Raw genomic sequence first — 21,948 nt, 5'->3', positions numbered from 1 at the left:
ATTGGATGATGTGATATGAATGTTAGCTACCATAGTCTAGAAGACCGTATTCACCGGGTAAGGTGGGTGCCTAACTCCTTCCCATCTTATAACATAGCCACCGAACTTAGATCAAGAGTTAATAGATCAAATACTTATCCATGTAATTTTCAATTTTTAGATTGTAACTAGGAAATAAAGTTATGTATTTTATCTTAGATTGTATCTAAGACCAAAGCCATGTAATTTCCTATAATCAATGTAAATTCAATTTCAAATTAATAAAACGAAGAATTTTTTAATTTTGGTTTTCTTATTTATTCCAATAATTAAATAAGTGACGTCTCTATTATAAACCCTTAATTTAAAGAGAAAAATATAATTAGTCAAATCTCTATTTTAAAAAATAATAACATGACTCTACCAATTCACCTGAATTTAACCTAATACCATAAAAAGGAATCTTGGGCACAATTATAGAGTAGATTATTAAAATAAATAAAATAGTATTTTAGGCTGCTATAAAAGTTAAATTTTTTAGACGGTAAATGTGAATATGCCCTTTTACCGACCAGCGGTTTGGCTAGCGGATTGAGTTTGAACCGAAAAGCGTACTCCACTTGACTCTCGTATAACATACGCTAATTGTGATACCTCTTGGTCCAAGACAACTAAAAATATAGTAGAAGTGTGAAACCAAGAATTTCACCCACAAAAAAAAAAAAAAAAAAAAAGTGTGAAACCAAGAAAGCACTACAAAAAGTCCTAAAAACTCCAAACCCACGAACCCATATCTTTTCATCACTCGCTACTCTCTTTTCCCTCACACTCTCTCTCTCTCTCTTTCTATTAAACTCTCTCTTTTAGTCCAAAACTTGTAACCAATTCAATAACCATGGGAGTGAGCAACAACATAACAGCAATACTGAACTTCATAGCCTTCCTAGCCTCCATCCCCATCATAGCCGCAGGCATATGGCTAGCTTCAAAGCCAGACAACGAGTGCACCCACTACTTCCGATGGCCTGTGGTCATCCTAGGCTTTCTCATCCTCCTCGTCTCTCTGGCTGGCTTTGTCGGTGCTTACTGGAACAAGCAGGGTCTCTTGGCTTTTTACCTCATATGCATGGCCATTCTCATCGCTCTCCTCCTTATCCTCCTTATCTTCGCCTTCACTGTCACGCGCCAAGATGGCTCCTATTCTGTGCCTGGTAGAGGCTACAAGGAGTACAGGATTGATGGGTTCTCACAGTGGCTCAGGGACCATGTAACCAGTTCTGATAATTGGGGTAAGATTAGGTCCTGTTTGGCTGAGTCTAATGTTTGTGCTAGGCTTACCCAGAATTACATCACTTCTGATCAGTTCTTCTCTGCTAATATCTCTCCTCTTCAGGCAAGTCTTTCACTACTTTACTCTCTCACTACAAGTTTTTAGAGTAAATGGATCAATTATTTGAAAAACAACACTAAAGTTAAAAGGCTCTACATGGGGTAATATTTTAGGCAATTTACTTTTTAGGCATGGGTGTTATTGGCTTTTAAGACTTTTTTGATGGAAAAAGATGTATACTTTTTTTCATTAGTTTAATTTGGTGGTTAGGTTAAGAATTTTTTAAGATGTATATGATAGATGGGAAATTTTAATTTGCCGTTGGTTTACGGAGAAAGTGGAAAACAATAGCTACATTGTGTATTGTATAAGATTGAATGTCAATTTGGTGCATCCAAACTAGACTTTAAGGTTTTTACACTATACTAAATGCCACCGCTGCGCCGTTGTGTCAGTGGCTATCATTGACGACTTTTTGGTCCCAAAGATAATGGATAGTTTCTAAAGCAGCTTCTGTAGCCCAAAAACAAGTTCTTACCTTGACTTGCAGGTTGAGACGTACGTTTTTGTTGCTTAGGGCTCGTTTGGTACATGCATTTAAAAACTGAAAATTATTGTTTGAAAATATTTGTGGAAATATGTGTGGGTAAAAAAGTGTATTGAAATACGTGAAATGTTGTTTAAAAACTGAAAATGGTTATTTAAAAATACAAACCAAACACCCCCTTAGTCGCTAGACCATTGTTTTTTTTTTTTTTTTGGAGGGGGGTGTTCAAAAAAACATGTTTTAAGCCTACAATAATATTATGAGTTCAAGTAGTAAAATGCCAAAATTAATTGGTATCTTTGAAAATAAAAAATTATTATTATGAAGTGGACATTATAGTATAAAATTCTATCATATATGTATATATATAATTTTTTTTTTAATAATAGCAATAATATATAACTTATAGTTATGTGGACAGCTACAAAGATATAAAATTTTTAACACATTTTTACTTTTATTTTTTTTTTTTTCACAAAGTTCAAATGACAATGTCGTGATTAATGCATGATAAAAATGTTATGATTCACATGAAAATAATGTTATATGAATTACAAATTCTCACTTTAGTAAATTGCGAAAAAATAAAATGTAAAAAAGTTTATATTTCTTAAATTTAAGGTTCGATTCATCATACATTTGAGATTTAATTTTTTATTTTTTATATAAAATTTGAGATTTATAAGGCGAAGAGATATTTTCATATTATAATGGGAGAGATTTCTATATTATAAGGAATATATATATATATATATATATATATATATGCAGGTTGTTCAATAGCATCAGTTGGGATAATTATCAGTTTATCACCTGTTTTGGATATGTACGGTGCCGTCTTGGACCGGTCACTTGCCAAGATTAACTTATGGCTGATTTTAACGTTATTTGCAATTCTGAAATCTGAACATGGTGGTTTAATTTACGATTGTAATTCATGATGAAATTGAAGTGGGTGCACGAATTCAGTTAAGTAGGACACGACGAGAGGTTGAAACTTCAAATCCTAGTCCAGTTCTACCTTATAATAAAGAGTTCATTTGGACCCACTAAAAAGTTAATTTTATAGCTAAGCAGTAGGCCACGAAATTCATGCTTACCTTACCCTACTCAGTACTAGGGAATCAATGCGGTCCATGCTTGAGTGCTGGACTATTCTTTATCTATGCGAGCTCTAGATCAGCATGACTTAAGAATGAGCTAGAAGTAAGAGTGTTGCTTCAGAGTTCAATCACAAAAAAAAAAAAAAAAAAAAAAAAAAGGTTCTGTTGAAATGACACCAATCAGGTTGTTCGATTTGTAAACCTTTTATAATAAAATTTATAGTAAATTTAACATTTTGCTTAGAAAGAAAACATCCCAGGCTGTGTGGGGTCTTCCCTATACTTTAATGGAAGGAACTTGTTCCCATCAGTGTTTGTGCCAAGAGTGAGGTACCTTCCAAAGCTATTATTATGATAAATTATGAAATATAGACCTGATTAAAGTAATATAACCAACCTAGAATGATTGAGTCATGGTTTTGTCTTTATTGCAAAAGATAAAAGAGATGGTTATGGTTGCCAGCTTTTGCTTATATACTGACATATTTTTGTGGGGGCGTTTATCCTTTTTGCCTTTTGTTGTTTCTCTATTGTTATTATTATCATTGTATTTTTCTTGAACAATAAGTTTTAGTTCTTTTGGTGCTACAGTCAGGATGTTGTAAACCTCCAACAGCTTGTGGGTTCAATTATGTGAACCCAACATTGTGGGTAAACCCAGCGAACCAATTGGCTGACCCAGACTGCCTCTTGTGGAGCAATGACCAGAGCTTACTGTGCTATAATTGTAACTCCTGCAAGGCTGGTCTGTTGGGGAACCTGAGAAAAGAATGGAGGAAAGTCAATGTGATTCTTATTGTGGCAGTGGTGGTGCTCATATGGGTCTATGTCATTGCCTGCAGTGCCTTCAAGAATGCCCAAACTGAGGACCTTTTCCGCCGCTACAAACAGGGTTGGGTTTGATCTTGGTCCCAAACACATTCCCACTTGTCATAGGTGTTGGTATTGGTTTGTGTTCTTTTCTTAATCCTTTGATGAAAAGTGTCTTTTTCAGTTTTCACCACCAGTGTATATATTCCTCTGTTCTTTTCTATCTAGAATGAAACATAGAGTGAAAAGCAAGTTGGGAAAAAAGAGTTTGCAAATCCTGAGTAGTGACTATTTTATGTAATTTTCTGTTGAAAATGAGAATAGAATCCAAATAATTAGCTTTCCGTGAGTGTAAGATTCTTCTATTTTCAATGGTGGTGGTTGCTTCTTAGATAAAGTCCATTACTTTCAAGCTTCAATAATTAACACTTAATTGCAGACATCATCACATGCAAGAGCACTCACATCAATTAAGCCTTTTTATATGTGTGTGCTTAGGTAAAAGGCACCGACATCACCAACTGGGAAGGAGATAATGAGCGCTTTCCAATGTTTCAAGATCTCCCATACATATTTCTTATACATGATTATGATATAAGAAACTGTCAGTGAGGTTGGTAGTGTAAACATGTTTTGTGTAGGGCTGAGGAAACAGGCATTTTTTTTATAAGTGTTTCAAGATCTTGAGCTACTATTAATCTATTCATAGTTACAGAGCAAGAAACAAGAAATTAGCACCGAGTACACATTGCATGTGCAGCTAGAACATACCTGAATTACCAAGCAACAAATACTATGGACACACCTAATTTCACAACTTGCTGAAGTGGTCGATTGTCCATCAATCATAATTGACTACTCTAGCATGTTGTAAAATTGGGTGTGTTCCATATTTTATTCATTACTAGGTTAGTAAGCATCTTTGAAATCAAGGCTCTTGTTTTTAAAAGAAGTATTTTATACTACAATACCAAATTATATGCTCAGATGGCACTCCAGTCCAGAAAAAATAAAACGATGGTAGTAATAATCAAGTAATTTAACAGCCATCGACATCAAAGTATCAAACAACTTCCCCTATAATAGAATTATATATTGCAACCAAAAATGCCCCTTAAGCTTATTTAGACTGCAGATTAGAATATATAAAATATCGCTCCTCTCCCCTCTTCAACGTATTTTCAGCTCTATTACAAAAAGTGGAACCATCGCCATTAAATTACATGCATGTTACAAAGAAATTATTCCCAGAATTATGCTACTAATTAGAAGACAGAGAACCACAAATCCTCAAATTTGTTCTCTCCTAAGCCGTGGATACCTTTCTAGAGTATACGATGTACATAGGATCTGAGCGTCCGGGATTAGGAGAGATATCCACAGCCTGCAGACAAATGCAACATAGTTAGTGGCTTACCCTATATATGGGGGCTCACGAAGGGATATATGCTTAGTGTGTATGAGCACAAGCTAGCACACACACTCTGAGCATTTCTATAGAAGAACCAGAGGTAAGTAAATTTATGGAGGAAGAAGTCTGGAAAGAGAATAACGTGACAGTGGTTACTGCCAAGTGCCAAGTGACTAGTTGTCCTCAAAATTAACTGATCAACAGGTGAGCAATATGATGCATTTATCTGAGAACATTTTTATGGCTATTCTCCAATTGCCACTTGCTTTAGAGAGGACCAAAAAGAAAATGTAGAACTCAGATGTTAATTACCTGGGGAGGTTCAAATCCTCCAGCATAATGGAAATATGATCCAACAATCAAAACATGATCAGCATCACCAGTTGACGTCCATATTGAAATTGCTTTTGTAAAAAAGCAACGGTTGGAAAAGCTGGTTTGTAATCAATATCACGAAGTTAGAAATGGCCGAATAGAATGCAGACATGCAAGATAAGAAAAGAAAGATGGGCTTTGAAAAGGGAGCAAATGTGCATGACAGAGCTTTATTTGTTTCGGTGCAAAATGAAATAGGAAAAGATTTTTGCGCATGCTGACATATCAGGCCATACATCATTTGAGTATGTAGAATTTACCAAGTTATATTGTTAAAATTTCCATGACTTCATTGAAACAGATAGTTTTATCAGATAACAACAATTGTAGTTAGTCTTACTTTTAACTTAATTGAAAATGGACAAAATTTCACCTCATTATGGCCAGTCCACCTGGCTTAAGAACCCGGCGCATCTCCTTGAAAATATCTAAAGGCTTTGTTAGATAATCAACACTGACCTGCCGGTTGTAAAGAATTCAGATACCAGAGCATGTTAAAACATTATTTCTTTAACAGCACACTTAATAAGGAGTTATTTGGACAGATCTCGCACATATAAAAAACTTTAAGACAGAAATCTTAGCACAGATTGGATGGGTAGCAAATTTCTAAGTAGAGAACAATCACAGCACAAGTTTGCCACCACAAGTTCTAGGAGAACAAAAACATAAAACATGAACTCCCACTGTTCCCTTCAAATTGCCCTTCTCCACCAAAAAAGGAAAAAAAGTTCTGTGATTTATGTAATTTAGATGCTTGAAAATAAAAAAGGCCTTAAGTTGTCATTAAGATGAATCGCTCAAACCTCTGCTTCAGCAGACTGCAGTGAAATTATACAAAAATAATGGTACATGATTAATTCCCTGCTAAAGCAAATTATATGAGTTCATATCTAAAAAGTTGTCATTTAAGGCCAATCACAGTGCTTTTAGTCAGCTGATTGACAAATGGGGTGGGAAATTTCATCAATAAACACACAGAATAAATTCCAGCAAGACAAGTTTTTGAAATTATGCACATAAAGATATTACTCTATTTTTCAATCTTACATGGTAGCTGCAAATTCACTACACAATGAAATCATTGTAGTCTATAGTTCTCGTAGAACTATAGAGCATTTCTGTTGTAAATATCCCCAACAGTTTTCAGATCTAGTGAGGCTAGCCACACCTTTAAGATCATAACCAATTGAAGCCTAAGCTTTAACAAGAATTTATAAATAAAAAAACTTGGTTAAGTGCAGACATACTACTATTCCAAAGAGAATTTTCAAAATTTAAATGCTAAACATGCACTGCTTGCACTTGTTACTGAAATGGAGGATAAATAATGTGAGAGAGAGGAAAATTTTGTACATACCACATTAGTAATAACATCAAAGGAATTATCTTCAAAAGGGATTTTAGGGTTCAGATTTAAGTCTTGCACAGCATACTCAGTCAGAACCTGCAGGGTCAGTAGTTTGAATTAGATGTGTCTAGGTTCATAACTACCATTTCCGCATCAGCAAATATGAAATGCACACAAACCATAATCTAAATTTTTTTTTGGTGGAAAAAATCTAATATTTAAGACCTCTTACTGTTAGTCCATACATACATGTGTACACTTTATTTTATATTATTACATATGATATGTTACCCACGAATGCATGCTGTTGATTGAATTTCTGCGGATCATAACTATTTCATGGGCGCCTCTTTAGAGGGCTAGGGTTCTCTTGTTGAATTTTACACAAGATATTACCATATGGGAATTAGCTTAAATTTCGATAAATCTCACTTACCAATTACATTCAAGCAGTGGGACCCTAATTGAGAGTAAATAATTATATATAACTGCACTTATCAAATTCAGCCTTAAAAAGGGGCACAAAGTTCAAACTTTGGATTGTTTGATTATAGGTCAGTCATCAAAAAACATCACCACCAATGGTTAGCAAAAGGATATAACAAATAAAAGCATGATCTCACCGGATTCACCTTCAGCTCTTCTTCATTCATGCCTAATCCAACTATCCGATCTTGCTTGTATCCTGCTGGGAAATGGCTGACCTAAATATAAGGTTGATAATGAGGTTATGACAACATAAATATGTGAAATAACAAGACCTAAAGATTTAAGAAATTTCTTACCCAACTGCTACACATATCCAAGATGCTTACTCCTGGAGTGTTGCTAGGAGGAAAGACCTCTGAGTAATACTTGGTCAGTGCAGCAATGGCAGGATCATCAATATGTGTTACCAAGCGTGGGGTTTCGTAGAACAATGAATCTGGTGACCTACAGAAATCAATTGTAATGCTTCAGAGATACACAATTTAATCCTAGTACTTAACCTGAGCAATACAGCACTGGAATTTCAGTTTGATTGTAGCTTCTTTAGAAACCAAAAGCCAACCCTAACAGTTTCTCCAGATTCCAATTTCTTATTATATGGCTTTTTTAACAAAATGAAATTGCAGAATACTATTTCACACTACCAGGCCTACATCAGGGATTGAAAATTGTGGTTAATATAAGCTGCTATAGATTGTCAAGGAAATGAAGTCACTTCAGGCATTAAAAACAGAACACTCAAAAGCATAAAAGCAAATTCAAAACCCTAAGAAATAAACAGGACTGAGAACAGAAATTGATGCCAATAAAAAATTTAGTTTAGAGCCTTTACTCATCAAAGCGCTGGAAGTCCTCCTCTTTGAAGGGGAACTGCTCTGGCCATTCCGCATTCTTCAATATCTTTGAGAGGAGATAAAATGCAGATTGTTGGCAATGTCATCAAGTATGAAAAAGAACAATAAAATTCAAGCAACAATTTAAACAATTCAGAGCCTAGTACATTATCCTTTAGCAATGGCCTTGGAAGTTGGTACCCTGAATTGGCACTATGTAAATTTAATTTGCAGAATAGAATCCAAGTATTTCAGATAACCACTATACAATTGGTTTGATAAAAACAATGATATCCACTGCACAATTTTTTATTTCATGTTTGGAATTCTTGTCTGCACTAATGTCTATCCCCATTTTTTCAGCATGAATCGATCACAATGATTCCAAAACGAAAAGACCAAGCACTAAAATATCTAAATTAATAATCAATGAACAAAATTCATCAATGCACCACCCATTAAATTAATTGTCTTCTTTATATTACCATCCACCAATTCTCGAAATAACCAAATAATACCAGCCCAGAAGCTAAACAAATGCAATTAATCAAATTCCCAGAGCAATTAATCAAATTCCCAGAAACCAAACCAAGAAACATGGATTACTCTTTGAAAATTCAAGTCTATCACAGCATTTCATCAATACAGTACCAACCAGTCTTCAAAATTGAACATGCAAGAAAACCCAGAAACTAAACCAACATTCAAGTAAATGAATGGTGAAAGATTTACCTCTTCAACAGCACCCTTTTGTCTAGCAAAGGCAATGAAAGAATTCCCTCCAACAGAACCACCAGCCATGCTCATATACTGAGTCCAAAATGAAAACCCAAGTCCCAATATCAAGCGCCGAGGGGCTCTGCCTCCTCCTCCTCCACTTGTCCACTTCTTCAGTGCTTTTGATAGACTAGGATGTACAGAACCAATGGCACAAGTGACTGAGTAAGAGGATGAACAAGGATACACACCACCAGCTAGAACTACTGGCAGCCTGTGATGTATTCTGAGTCCAATACGATTGGCCATATTTGACCTTCACTGGGACATGTTAGTATGTTTACTATTCAACTTTTGCTTACGTACGTGTGGTTATATTATATAAACGTTGGAACATCTGTACGATGAGTATGTACAGTGTTTGGTCATGGCTTGGAATTTTTTGATCACATACTAGTGATGGACATGCAGTTACGTGGCTATGTGTTCAATCTCAATTGTCTTATATGGATTTCTTAGCCCAAAAATTATGTCTTTTATTATATGGATGATGGATCATTGGAATTATCTTATATGGATTTCTTAGCCCCAAAGAAAAGGTCTTATATGGATCATGGGAATATAATTTTCGTTGTAACTTGTAAGATCACTTAACCGAAAGGCAAAAGGTTGACTCATCAAAAATCAAAAACAAAAAAAAAAAACCGAAAGGTTGATCATAAATTTGGAGAATTTGTTTCTACACGGAAACTAGACTTTTGAGAACTAATTTTGGACTGGGAAGAAAAAAAAAGTCTTAAGCACATATGGCACGAAAGAAAATTCGATTTGATTTTGATAATCCGTGGGCCAAAAAAAAAAAGTCTTATATGGTTGAAGGGAATAGAAATTTCCTCCAAATTATTTTATTTTAAAAAAAAATAGTCTAAATCAGAAGCAAAACTTCTTTGACTGACCAAGTCATTAATTAAGTAACAATTTAATTTAAATAGTTATTTACAATTGTCTAAACCTCCAATAAATAATTGACATTTTCAAAGTGAATGTGGATGGGACAATCTCTAAAGATAGGTTATGAATGCCGGAGAAAGAGAAATCATGGCAGCAAAAGGAGGACTCCAAATTGTAAAAGAGTTGGGTCTCCCAAAAAAACAAAAAATTTGGAGACAAGGCTCCTTATTGGTGATGGTGGGTGCTTTTACTAAGGCAAAAGCAAAATTGTAATCCATTTGGAATCATAATTGAAAACGAGCATTAAAAGAGAATTTATCAAATGTGAGTGAGTTCATGAAAAGAATTTGTAAAGAAATAGTTCAAACGTTAGCAGTGGCACAGGAGGCCACAAAAATAGAAAATCCAAAACCTCATAAGCAAGCCCATGCGTAGGCCACAAATAAAATATAGAAAAACAAAAATAACTGATTGATCATACTGTATTTGCTCAAAATTTTATCCTAATTACTTCAAACCATGAAAAATATTCTGACTTCATTAAATGCTAATTAGCGAGATTACTCAAATTTAGTAAGCTCTTCAATGGGTCGTTTTCCCTAAAAATGCATAGAAAAGCTGGTTTGGCTAATCCGATAGATTATCCAAATTGGATTGTTATAATAACCCAAAAAAGGCAATAACTTAAGGCTGCCATCCTTCTAAAAATCCAGCAACCAAGAACTCCCAATAAGATGAATATTAGACATGTTCCTGACCTATTAAAGCATTGTCCCAAAGTCATGCATTAATCAAATTTTATCTATCTCACCAACCACATTCATACCTTTAACTTAAGCCCAATCTTCCAAGGGTCTGTTTGGAATTCGTTTATTTTGCTGAAACTAAATTTTTTTTGCTGAAAGTACTTTATATAAAAGTAAAAGTTAGCTAAAATAATACAGTAAAACTCATGAATAGTACCAAAAAGTGCAGTATGCCCATAAATAGTAGCAAAAATAAGTTGGCAAAAATCATTTTTACCAAACACACACTAATTGTAAGAAGCGGACTTCCAAATTAAGTTACTCTTTTGTGTGTGCGGTAGCATGAATAAGTCTCTTTCTCCTTCACCATCTTCTTTTTTTCCCCTCATTGTATTATGATTTTAATATAGCAAGGGTTATTTTTTTCAATTGATGTCTTCCCTTTTGTGAGCAAGTGTATTTGAGAGGTTCTTCATGAAGTATCACTAGCCTCCTTTTTTTGTATTGGAGTGAGTAGTGGGCTTGTCTCTTTTAGATTTTCGAGCCTACATTAATAGGCCCAAAATTCCCTTTACTTTCCATCTCAAATCAACTTTTATTTATTTATTTACTATTTTAAGAAGGCATCTCAAATCAACCTTGACAATGATTTAATGGCTCATGTGATTAAAATATGTATAAATAGCCTTTTTAAATCAATACATAATGGATTAGAATATATTCCACTTTAGAGGAAAACTTTGATTGGTCATGAGTATTAATAAAAACTTGATAGCATTAGAAATCACTGGTCCCCTTGTTAGTGTATGGCTATAATTGGCGATCACACTATAATGTGGTGCACGCACATATATGCGCACACACACAATAAACTCCATTTGGTAGATGTTATTGCTTCACAGACATAACAATATTTTTTTGGTAGAAGAGATGTATCCTTTGGATAGAATATATATTTTCACCAATGGATATGTCCAGTATTTATAAATAGGACTCTCACTTGGTTTGGACACTATTTTCTTTGCAGGCATATTGTTTTGCATATGTGATCACCACTCTAACAAGATTGTCATCCACATTAGGGACCAACACCCTCCACCCATCTCCCCTTTCTTTTTAACATAGAAAGATATTGCCATACTAAGTTTAAAATGATACCAAACCTAAAAAAAAATTCACTAGTACTACCTATCAAATAAAAACAAAATCACACTACAAAAAAAGGGGTTGTCCCAGCGTTTGCAAAACCGTTGGGATAGCCCCAAAAAGCGCTAGAATAGGCCCAAAGTCGTCGGACTTGTACCAGCACTTTTCAAAAGCGCTGGGATAGGTCCTGACGCTTTCCAGACCTTGTTCCGTCGTTTTTACTTGTATCAGGATAGTCCTTACCAACAGCTTTGAAGACCTATACGAGCGGATTTAAGGGCCTATACAAGCGCCTTTTAATATATTTATATATATATATATATATATATATTTATAAGCGCCAGTATAGGTCTATCTATAATAGTGGTTTTATAACTGTCCTTATAGGGTATTTATAGAAATATGAATATAACCTATACCAACGCTTTTAAAAGTGCTGGCATAGGTAGTATCTATTCCAGCATTTTCGAAAGCGTTGGTATTGGTCTTCAATGGATATAATAACAAGGCCTATACCAGCGTTTTTAAACCGCCACAATAGGTTCTACCTATGCCAGCACTTTGAAAACCGCCAGTATAGGGCATAACAGTCTTGCCTATGCCCATGCCCTATTCCAAAGGTTTTTTAAAAAGTTTATAGCACTTGTAATGTACCTACAATACATATTTTCCAATATATATTTTATATCAACTGTAAAGAACCACTATTCATATTTTCCAATAGCAAATACAATACCACATTAAACCAACAAACTAAATATATTTAATTACACCATATCAATAATTACATCCCAAATGTCTAGAATGTTATACCCAAAATAGTACATCCCAAGTGTCTAGAATGTTATGAACAAAATAATACATTCTACACAACTATGTAGAATGTCCTGCACAAAAGAATACATTCTAACTATGTAAAATGTGATGCACAAAATAATACATTTCAATTGTCTAGAATGTTATAATAAAGTTTCCAACTATGATGTGTATATATATCAAAGTTTGAAACTTTATTATTGTTGAGGTACAAATTTTCGGGCCTTAATTTCATTAGCCCACTCTCAAAAATACCCATACAAGCCCATAAATTATTTTGAGCCCACATAAATATTCTCCATATATATTACCCAAATATTCTCCATGTTATTGGGTTTTCATAAATATTCCATATATAAGCCCTATAAATTACCTTGGACCCCCTTACAAATATTATCCATTATATCCCACATATTATCCAACTTGGGTTTTCACAAAAATACTCATCATATTGCTACCCTATTGAGCCACAAAATTATACCATCTCTATAAAAAGCCCAAAAGCATTTACCTTGTGGGAAAAATCCAAAAGGCCCAACAAAACCCCCCTCTAGAGCCCGTTACAATACGGCACTCTAAAACCCGTTATGATACAGCATCTCTAAAGTCCGTTATGATACGACATCTCTAAAACCCGTTACGATACGGCACTCTAAATCTCTAAAGCCCATTACGATACAACATCTCTAAAATTCCTTACAATATGGCACCTCTAAAATCCGTTATGATACGGTACCTTTAAAACCCGTTACGATACGGCACCTTTAAAAGCTCGTTGCTATACGGCAATATTTTTACAAAATCTTACGAAGCCCAAATATTAATTTGGCACTTATTTTACGAAGCCCAAATATTATTTTGGCATTATTTCACAAAGCCCAAATACTAATTTAGCAGCTATTTTACAAAGCCCAAATATTATTTTGGCAACTATATCATAAAACCCAAATGCTACTTTGGCCCATATTTACAAAGCTCAAATATTATTTTGACACTTGTTTTACATATACTAAATCTCCCACTCATGGGAAATATAATTACTCATCCCTCAAGAAATACCTCTCTTATAAGATTTATAAAGTCCCATGTATATCACCCATGACAAAACTATTCATTTTGTAGGGATAACCAAGCCCAAAGAAGCTTAACTACAAAGCCCAACTGGGCCAGCCTAGCTCACACACAAATTCCAACAGCTAGAGATTACATGAGCTGACCAGCCAAATTTTAGCACAACTAAACAGCTAGAGCCCATTCCCATCAAGTCCCAACTTGTCCAATCAAATCAGAAGATGACACATGTCCATCAGGGGTTAAACCCTTCCTTCACAAGCTGAAATTACATCATTTCTTATGTGACATAAAGTTGAAGGTGATGTGACAGAAAGCTAGGAAGTTTCAGCTAGCTGTCACTTCTTTCTTCTCTAACCCATCTGGTTATGAACCAGGAGTAGCCATGACCAGGCTATTAAAGCTCCTGAAACAACTTGAAATCAATTCATTTTCATACTAAAAATGTGTATTCTTTGGTTTATGGACCAAACACATGAACCCCAAATGAAGAAACTTAGGGAAATGTGGTTTGAAGGGCACCAAGGGGATCCCAGCAGAGTTCCCAGTAAGGGCTCCAAGGTTGACACCTGGTTTGGGGTGATGCAATCTGTCCTAGGGAGCTCTGATTCTAGCAGCAATATAACCAAGATCATTAGCCTAATGCATGCTCTAATCCCACCAGCCAAGGCCAATCAACATTCAATGCTAAGTTAGAATCTCAGCTGTTATTACCCAAAACAGCAAGAACCTTCTAAAAGTTGAGCTTACCACTCTTAGTTGAAATCCTAGGAACAATTTTCTAAGGATTTTCTGAAGATTGAGAAAGATTTAGCAGAGATTATTTGCTAATTACTCCCTAAAAACCCAAATATAGATGGAACTTTCCATTAATGCTTCACCAACACACTAAGATACACACCAAGAAAGAAGAACTCTTCCTTAACCTCTCTGTTTAAGCCTTCTCTAAGCTCTGAAAAAGTCACTGACTTCTTAGTTTCAAACTTAGAAACTAAGTCCCCAACTCCTAGCTCACAGACACTCTTCATAGCTCTACTCATAAACACTTATCTACCCCCATCAATTTTACTATACACACTCTCTCTTACTACTCATACTGCCTGAAATGTTCCTTATTACTCACTATATTCACGAGCATGTCTTGGCACCATTATGATCTTGCTGCGCTAGCTGGAATCTTTCCCTCTCCTTTCATCTCACACTAAGTTTTCTTCATTATTTGTTATAATGGAACCCATGATATTTACTTATTCATTTACTATTGATGGTTATGATGTAGGTGTTACTATAGAATTTTTCCCTCATATTGTTGTATTAGAAGACTCTTCTCTAGAACTAATGGATGATGAGTCTGAAAGTGTAGATATTTTCCTTAATCTGTGAAATAGCTAACAGTCGGAGGTTTATCCTTTTTTATCTTACTTTACCGCTAGACTATTTTCTGCAGAAACACCTTACCGCTGGGTCATTTTTAGCAGAAATATTTTATTGCTGGCCTATTTTTTACAGTATGTTTTTTAACCATACTGACGTGTCTACTGTAGGGATTGTTTATGAGCCATTCTTGTCAATCTCAATCTAGGCCCAAGGCATAAAATACAGTGAATTCTTTGAATCTTCACCAATAGCCTTTGGACTGTGCATCAAGCTCATCGTCGAGTTTCGGTTTAGACCCCCAACCCAACATAAATCTCATTTGTCGAGAGGGAAACTTTTTTGCCCCCAACAATTATAAATATCAAAATGTCATAGTAACTACTCCAAAATAGGGTCCAAAGTATGGCCTAATGCATATCATCAGATGATAAGCGCTGATCACCGGGAGACTGGATATCCACTGCAGAATCTTCGTCAGCATTCTACGAATTAAGAAACACACAATGAATTAGTGTACTAAACAAATAGAGTTAGTAGCTAAATGACACAATATCACTAGTATTACTACCAAGTGCCACATTAGCAATTAAAACATTAGTTATATTCAACCAGTACAATAATAATTTTGTGTCACTTATATAATACTTGTAAATTTTGAGATACTGCTAGTTTTTCCGAGTATAAATTTATAATTTTGAGTTGATATATCTACATGGATATACAATGAAAGAAACATTGCTTAGGTGGGTGACATGATGTGACCACCACTAATTGTAAGGTCAACATCAAAACTAAAATACAAAAAGAGAAAAGGTTTTACTTGTGTTATCGGTGTTTCTACTGGTGTTGATGCATAATTGGACACTCTAAGGAAAGGGTTATTAATGTGTAAAATTTTGAATCTTGCGACAGTGAAAGTTGAATTAGATGTTAAAGTTGTGTATGGTTGGATAACTAAGGAGTATAATTGTAGTTTAGTTCATGGTTCTCTTATATTGGATTGCAAGACCCTAATCATCCAAATTTATTAAGTGTAGATGAGTTACTATTTCCGTGAAGCGAACAAGTGTGTTGACGCTTTGACAGAAAGAGCTCCAGCTCTTGATCAAGACATTGTATTTTTTGATGGTCCATTTGTGAACTTATGTATGCTTTTGTTTTATGACAACCGACGTCTGTATTAAGAGAGGCGTTGTCCTCTGAATTATGTAGGCATTGATTCTATTTGTTAATGCTGTCCTGGTATTCACCCAAAAAAATAATGGAATGCTTGTTTGTCACTTTCTTGCATGATAAAAACTTTGAAGTTTGAAGCATGCTTTAAATAAAATGCATGTGAACATAATTTACCTGACCACAGCTTGATTTTTACCCTTGAGACAAAAATTAAAAAAGAAAAAGACTGCTTGTTTGTCTAATTAGTAATTCTAGCGGCGAGACTATTTTAAACTTTCTTGCATGATGTGAATAAAATGCATGTAAACATAGTTTTTGTTTCCAAAGTTTGATTTTTACTTTTAAGATACGATAAAGAATCACATCGAAAAAAGCTTAATGCTTTTCTTGGGATGGTAATGATGATGATATATTCTCACTTCGTCAAAAGAGGTAATATCTAGACTTTTTGATATCTATACCATATCCAAGGTTGTTATCCTTTTGTAAACGTAACGGAAGGCTTTTGCTATTATACACGGAATTTTAACATGACCAATTCAAATTGTATAATCGAAATTTCTTGGTCAATCTTTCTCTAGTCTAAACCATTGCCAATTCAAACTGCTAGTCTAAATATCCTGATCAAATTCTCTTAAAACCATTGGTTTAATCACACTTTCTAACAAAAATTGGCTGGTTAATCTCATTGAAAAAAGGGTATGATGATTATTTGGTTGGGAACTCTGGTTCTATATGAGAAGCACACATATACTTGATGTGTTTTCAAGTGGGGCTATACATGCTTGAGAAATATGCTATATACCTATATGCTATATATGGGTTTTACTAACATATGCTGTTAGGGTATATATTAGTAAATTATTTTAGAAAGTTTTTTATGAAAAAAGTGATTATATTTTTTTGATAATTTTTTCAATTTTTCATAAAAAAATTTCTTAAAATGAATGACTAATATATGCCCTAAAGGCATACATTAACCGACACTATATATATATATATATATATATATATATATAGCAGGAGATACTTTCTTACTGTTAGAGCCCTAGAGAGTGGATGACAGGGGAAAAAACCAAAATTACAGGGACCCAGTCTTAAATAGCTGAGGCGGCCCATTGTTTTGCAATTTGTGACCTTTCACCAAATTCAGCTGATCAATTTGGTGTTCATGAGCCATGACTACCATTGAATTCAATCAGGCTCATCCCATATATGTATATAAACAGTTTTTGAAATTAGATGTAGAATCTATATAGGTGCATAAACAACAAAATGTGAGTAAACTAACTTGGTTGTCATAGATAGGTAGGTAAAGCTTAGGGGCCCCCATGGAAGAGCAATGTAGGGTGGACAATTGAGTTCTCTCAAATCTAGTGACAAAAAAGAAATTGTAGTGTCTCTGATTAGAAAGGGTATGAAAACAAATATTTTAACAGAATAATGAATGGGGATAAATTGCTTGCAAGCTTGCAGCAACTACTAGTACAATATAAAATAAAAATTGCCAAGTGAATGTGAATGTGAATGTGAATGTGAATGTGAATCCAATGCCATTATTATCAGCTGGCATAGGCATATGTTTTTTAGTTAGGTTGCATGTGGGGAAAGAAGTCTTCTTTATCATTTCTTTCATGGATCATTTAAAGTAATGTTAAACCTGCCACAGAAAGAGACTCACTTGGGACACTACTCACTAGCCTATCCAAAAAGTATATGCCAAAATGTATCGTTATCATAGCTCTAAACAAAGTGCTAAAAGCAAAATGTAAAGTGTAAAGTGCAAACGCCTCTGTGTCACTTACTATTTATTTTTCATATCAAACACCACTTTCTGAAATAAACAAAGTAAAAAAATAATTGTGCAAACAGATAAGAGGTGTGTGGATTGAACTTAGATCAATCAAGTAGGAAACAATTTCTTAAGGGCAGCTTTGGCAACCTGAGAACCTAATAAATATTTTGGGAAATTTAAATGTGGTTTGGTCATTTTACACATCCCTAAAATTCACTAAAAACATAAATTTAACAGCAATCATATCATCTTATGTTACTGGGAAAAAAAAAAAAAAGAATCATGATCACATTTAAATTTATATTTTTAGTGAATGTTAGGGGTGTATGGAATTTTATATTTTCATATTCCCAGTCCAATGATGATGAAAAATTATTTTCAAGAAAAGGCTTAAGATATTTTAGTGAATTTGGTTGTATTTGATATGGAAGTTGACCTGACCTTTGCATCCTATCACATGCAAATGAAAAGGCAAAAGGTGGTGGTGGATCACTGGATCCCCTTTCTAATTTTGTTATAAAAAAAAATTAATTACTATTTTGAGTTACTTTTATGCTATTTCTCAATCAAGTTAGCTTGTCATATTTTCAACGAGAAAGGTTATGCTTCCACTCAACAAAATATGTGACAAAAATAATAATTTTTATTTTTGTGATGGTGACAAAAATCATAATTTGGCACGAGGTGGCATCTAGAATATCATGGAGGTGGCGTTTATATTTTACTTCATGGTTGAAGTACAAGTAAGTTTACCTTCAAATAAAATCTTGGTTTACTAGGAATATTATTAGAGCTTATATATAGGCTTATAATTAAGAGTGAGGCTTGTGTCCAATGACCAGTTCTACTAGATACGTTAGGATACAAACAAGTATCTAAAACTGAACACGTGTATGCATCTTAATATGTCTAGTAGAATTGGTCACCGAACATATGCCCTCCTATAAGCTTATCTAATGCACTCCTTTAACACAAGGGACAATTAGCTAGCACTCAAGTACACCCTAGTGTCAACTGTCGCGTGGGAATTCATCCAATGTTTCTGTAGTTTACTTCAAATATTTCATTGAATATCACTAAGTCAAATGCCAACAACGCAAAGTGTGTTTTTATTCACCTAATGTTTTACTTTATTGTCCACTTGAGCCATACATATAATTATAGTGAAGCTTAAGACTTTATAAAGTTTATACAACTCAAATGTAAGAGTTAAACTTAAAGCAGCAAGTAGCTTATCGAAACGAAATCTTACTTGACTTGGAACAAAGTACCTTCTCCAATGCTTAAAATTCCTTTGCTAATTGCTTGGTTCAAATTGAAACAATGGGTAAGTTTCTTCCCTCTTCTCCTCTTGTCCTGAGATACCTTTTTCCTCTTTCTCTTTTCTGCTTGGAATCTTTGGTTATCTTATATATATAATCAACTTAAACGTTTTCAACGAGATTACTCATTCCAATATCTCATCTTTTAGATCACTCAATGTGGCCCTACATATTTTCTTCTAGATGACCAAATAAAAAGCAAGTCCATTGCAAAGTAATATTAGCTTCTCTCACACACGTGTCAAGAAAACGATTCTATAGCTCATAACCAGCGCCTTGTTAGACATGTTAAATATGTTACAGATTTTTGTTATGGGTAAAAGATGTTTGTTTACATCTTAATACTGTAACCCTTCGATTTAACTTTTCTTTAATGTTTTCTCTTTAAGCGGTATCCAAACAAATATTAAATAACCAATGAAAATACTTGTGACAGTTGTTATGGCAATTCTGACAAATTTGGAGCAGGTGGGTTTATTATTACGTGACTATCTACGTAGACGGATGGCAAGTTTCGCCTACAATTAGGTCATACTACCAGCTTTATGATATAACTTTTGGACTGTTTGCATGAGCAGATATCTACCCTAGCACATCATCTTGATTAAAAACACATAAAACTTGAATTTGAGATTAAGTTAGCCTTTTTAATTAAATTTCTTTTTAGTTCTTACTTACATGCTTTTCTTTCCAAGAAATTATACTCTCAAAATACAACTAACATGATACTTTAGTTTCATATCAATAAAAACAAACCATTTAATACAAAAAAAAATATGACACAAGTTCAAAAACTCTTGTGAAAAAGTTAAATTCTTATTAGGTGGTCTATTTTTAATGAGGTGGAGTATCATGTCTTTGGTGCTCTTCTCTTATTAATAATTGTAGGCTCCCATTAATTAAAGGCACGATGGATTGAAGTCATGTTATGTCTATTAGGAACCTAACAAGTATGCTGATGGTATGACGCTCTTATGGTGTAACCTATCAACTTTTTAATAAATTAAAATTTATTATAAGTTTCCTGAGTTAATAAAAAAAAATGTCATAAGTTGGTGTTTGTAATTATTTGTAGGATGCTAAAAGTTTTGTAATTTAACAAATTGACACCTTATAGTGTTTTCAACTTAAACATCTATAGTTCAAATCTCCCTCTCCAAATTATTATTATTATTTTTTGAATGACATGCGATTAGCTTATGTTGTTAATGGTTAATGAGTATATTCATTATATATATAAGAAATATTAACATTATAATTATTTCCTTTAAAATTTGGCACGAATGAAGGTTATTGCATAATTTGTAAATTGAGGATTCCACCTTTATTCATTGCTGTCGTTCTCTTCTCCCAATCCCTCTCCCTCCTTCTAGCCTAATTTCAAGGAGATCTCTCTTCTTCCTTTGGCGTTTTCAGAATTTTACTCTAAAACGTAAAATCAACCTCAATAATAATAATTTTAAATAACTTGTTAAATAATAATAAAAAACCACGCTTTCACACAAGGTCCAAAATAATTTGACTTAAAACAAAAATTAGTCTCGATAAAAAATTCTATCCTCCCCCCCCCCCCCTTCTCTCTCTCTCTCTCTCTCTCTCTCTCTCTCTCTCTCTCTCTCTCATAAATAATATAATTAATAAAAAGAACTAAGGCATCACATAATTTAAATAAAAATTAAGCTTATAATACTATTTAAAGAATTCTAAATAGTTTATCAAAATATCCAAAAGCATTATAGCTTAATTAGTTGATACCTCGGAATAAAGTTTGACTTCAAACAAAGTGGATAGAATCTCTCCCAATCTATTATATGATGATACAAATAACTATATATATATATATATAGAGTAGTTTTTATTTCACACACATTATTGTACATAAACACTTTTTTGCACTAAACCCCTGACTTGAAGTCAGGGATTCATTGCAAAATAAGTGCTTGTGTGTATTTTAAAACAGATCTAAATCAATAAATACATATATATATATATATATATATATATTTACTTATTTATATATCTTATTGTAGCTAAGTATACAAGTAAATATATAATGGACGGTCTCACCTTGCTCCTCAATCGACATCAATTGAATATTTTCTTGACCCAACAAGGTTATGTCAGGTGACAAGTTTACATGGAAATTTAATCTAATCCCAACTCGAGACTACCCCTAGTTATGTTTCGTATACCCATTACATGAAATCCCATTGTCTCTTATTTCACTTTAAGTACCTGTTTGAGTACTGATGAATTTCCCAGCATCTAGCGTTTTGCTTTTCCCTTTTTTCTTTTTTTTTTCTTTTTTCGAGGAGCATTTTGTGGTTGTGGTTTGTTTTCCAGTGAATTCCGTGCACTGTTTACGGGATTTACAAATCTCTTTTTTCAACAAAACTTTCATTAAAATAAGTCTCACGATACTATTTACATATTTAAAAATTATTTTGCTACAATATTTTTAGTTTTCAACAAAATAAGCAGTATTAAAACGAACCTTAAAACAAAACTAAGCTCAAAATATTTCAAATTTCTTCTCTTTTTTTAACACCTAAAAAAAAAAAAAAAAAAAAGCCCATGCCCATCTATAAATACACCCCTCCACA

The 21,948-nt window shown here is 33.8% G+C and overlaps 2 protein-coding genes across 4 annotated transcripts; one reads left to right on the top strand and one right to left on the bottom strand.

Annotated features, from left to right (window-relative positions):
* Positions 1-712: 712 nt before the first annotated feature.
* LOC126714244 (tetraspanin-2) lies at positions 713-4,113 on the top strand. 2 transcript variants are annotated; one of them, XM_050414295.1, is made up of 2 exons: positions 713-1,376; positions 3,555-4,113. In XM_050414295.1, the coding sequence occupies exons 1-2, from the start codon at positions 875-877 to the stop codon at positions 3,860-3,862; spliced, it is 810 nt and encodes a 269-aa protein (XP_050270252.1). In that variant the 5' UTR covers positions 713-874; the 3' UTR covers positions 3,863-4,113. The 2 variants fall into 2 exon arrangements, with proteins under 2 accessions (XP_050270252.1, XP_050270251.1); XM_050414294.1 differs by having other exon boundaries at positions 720-1,372; positions 3,551-4,113.
* A 719-nt stretch (positions 4,114-4,832) lies between these two features.
* On the bottom strand, positions 4,833-9,320 carry LOC126714243 (uncharacterized). 2 transcript variants are annotated; one of them, XM_050414293.1, is made up of 8 exons: positions 8,961-9,320; positions 8,228-8,295; positions 7,692-7,839; positions 7,539-7,610; positions 6,916-7,002; positions 5,929-6,014; positions 5,493-5,613; positions 4,833-5,153 (listed from the first exon to the last, which is right to left on the bottom strand). In XM_050414293.1, exons 1-8 carry the CDS (start codon positions 9,252-9,254, stop codon positions 5,076-5,078), a joined length of 954 nt encoding a protein of 317 aa, XP_050270250.1. In that variant the 5' UTR covers positions 9,255-9,320; the 3' UTR covers positions 4,833-5,075. The 2 variants fall into 2 exon arrangements, with proteins under 2 accessions (XP_050270250.1, XP_050270249.1); XM_050414292.1 differs by having other exon boundaries at positions 7,530-7,610; positions 8,961-9,318.
* Positions 9,321-21,948: the final 12,628 nt, after the last annotated feature.

Source organism: Quercus robur, chromosome 2 (assembly GCF_932294415.1).
Source record: "Quercus robur chromosome 2, dhQueRobu3.1, whole genome shotgun sequence".
NCBI lineage: Eukaryota > Viridiplantae > Streptophyta > Magnoliopsida > Fagales > Fagaceae > Quercus > Quercus robur.
This window is presented reverse-complemented; position numbering and strand designations above follow the sequence as displayed.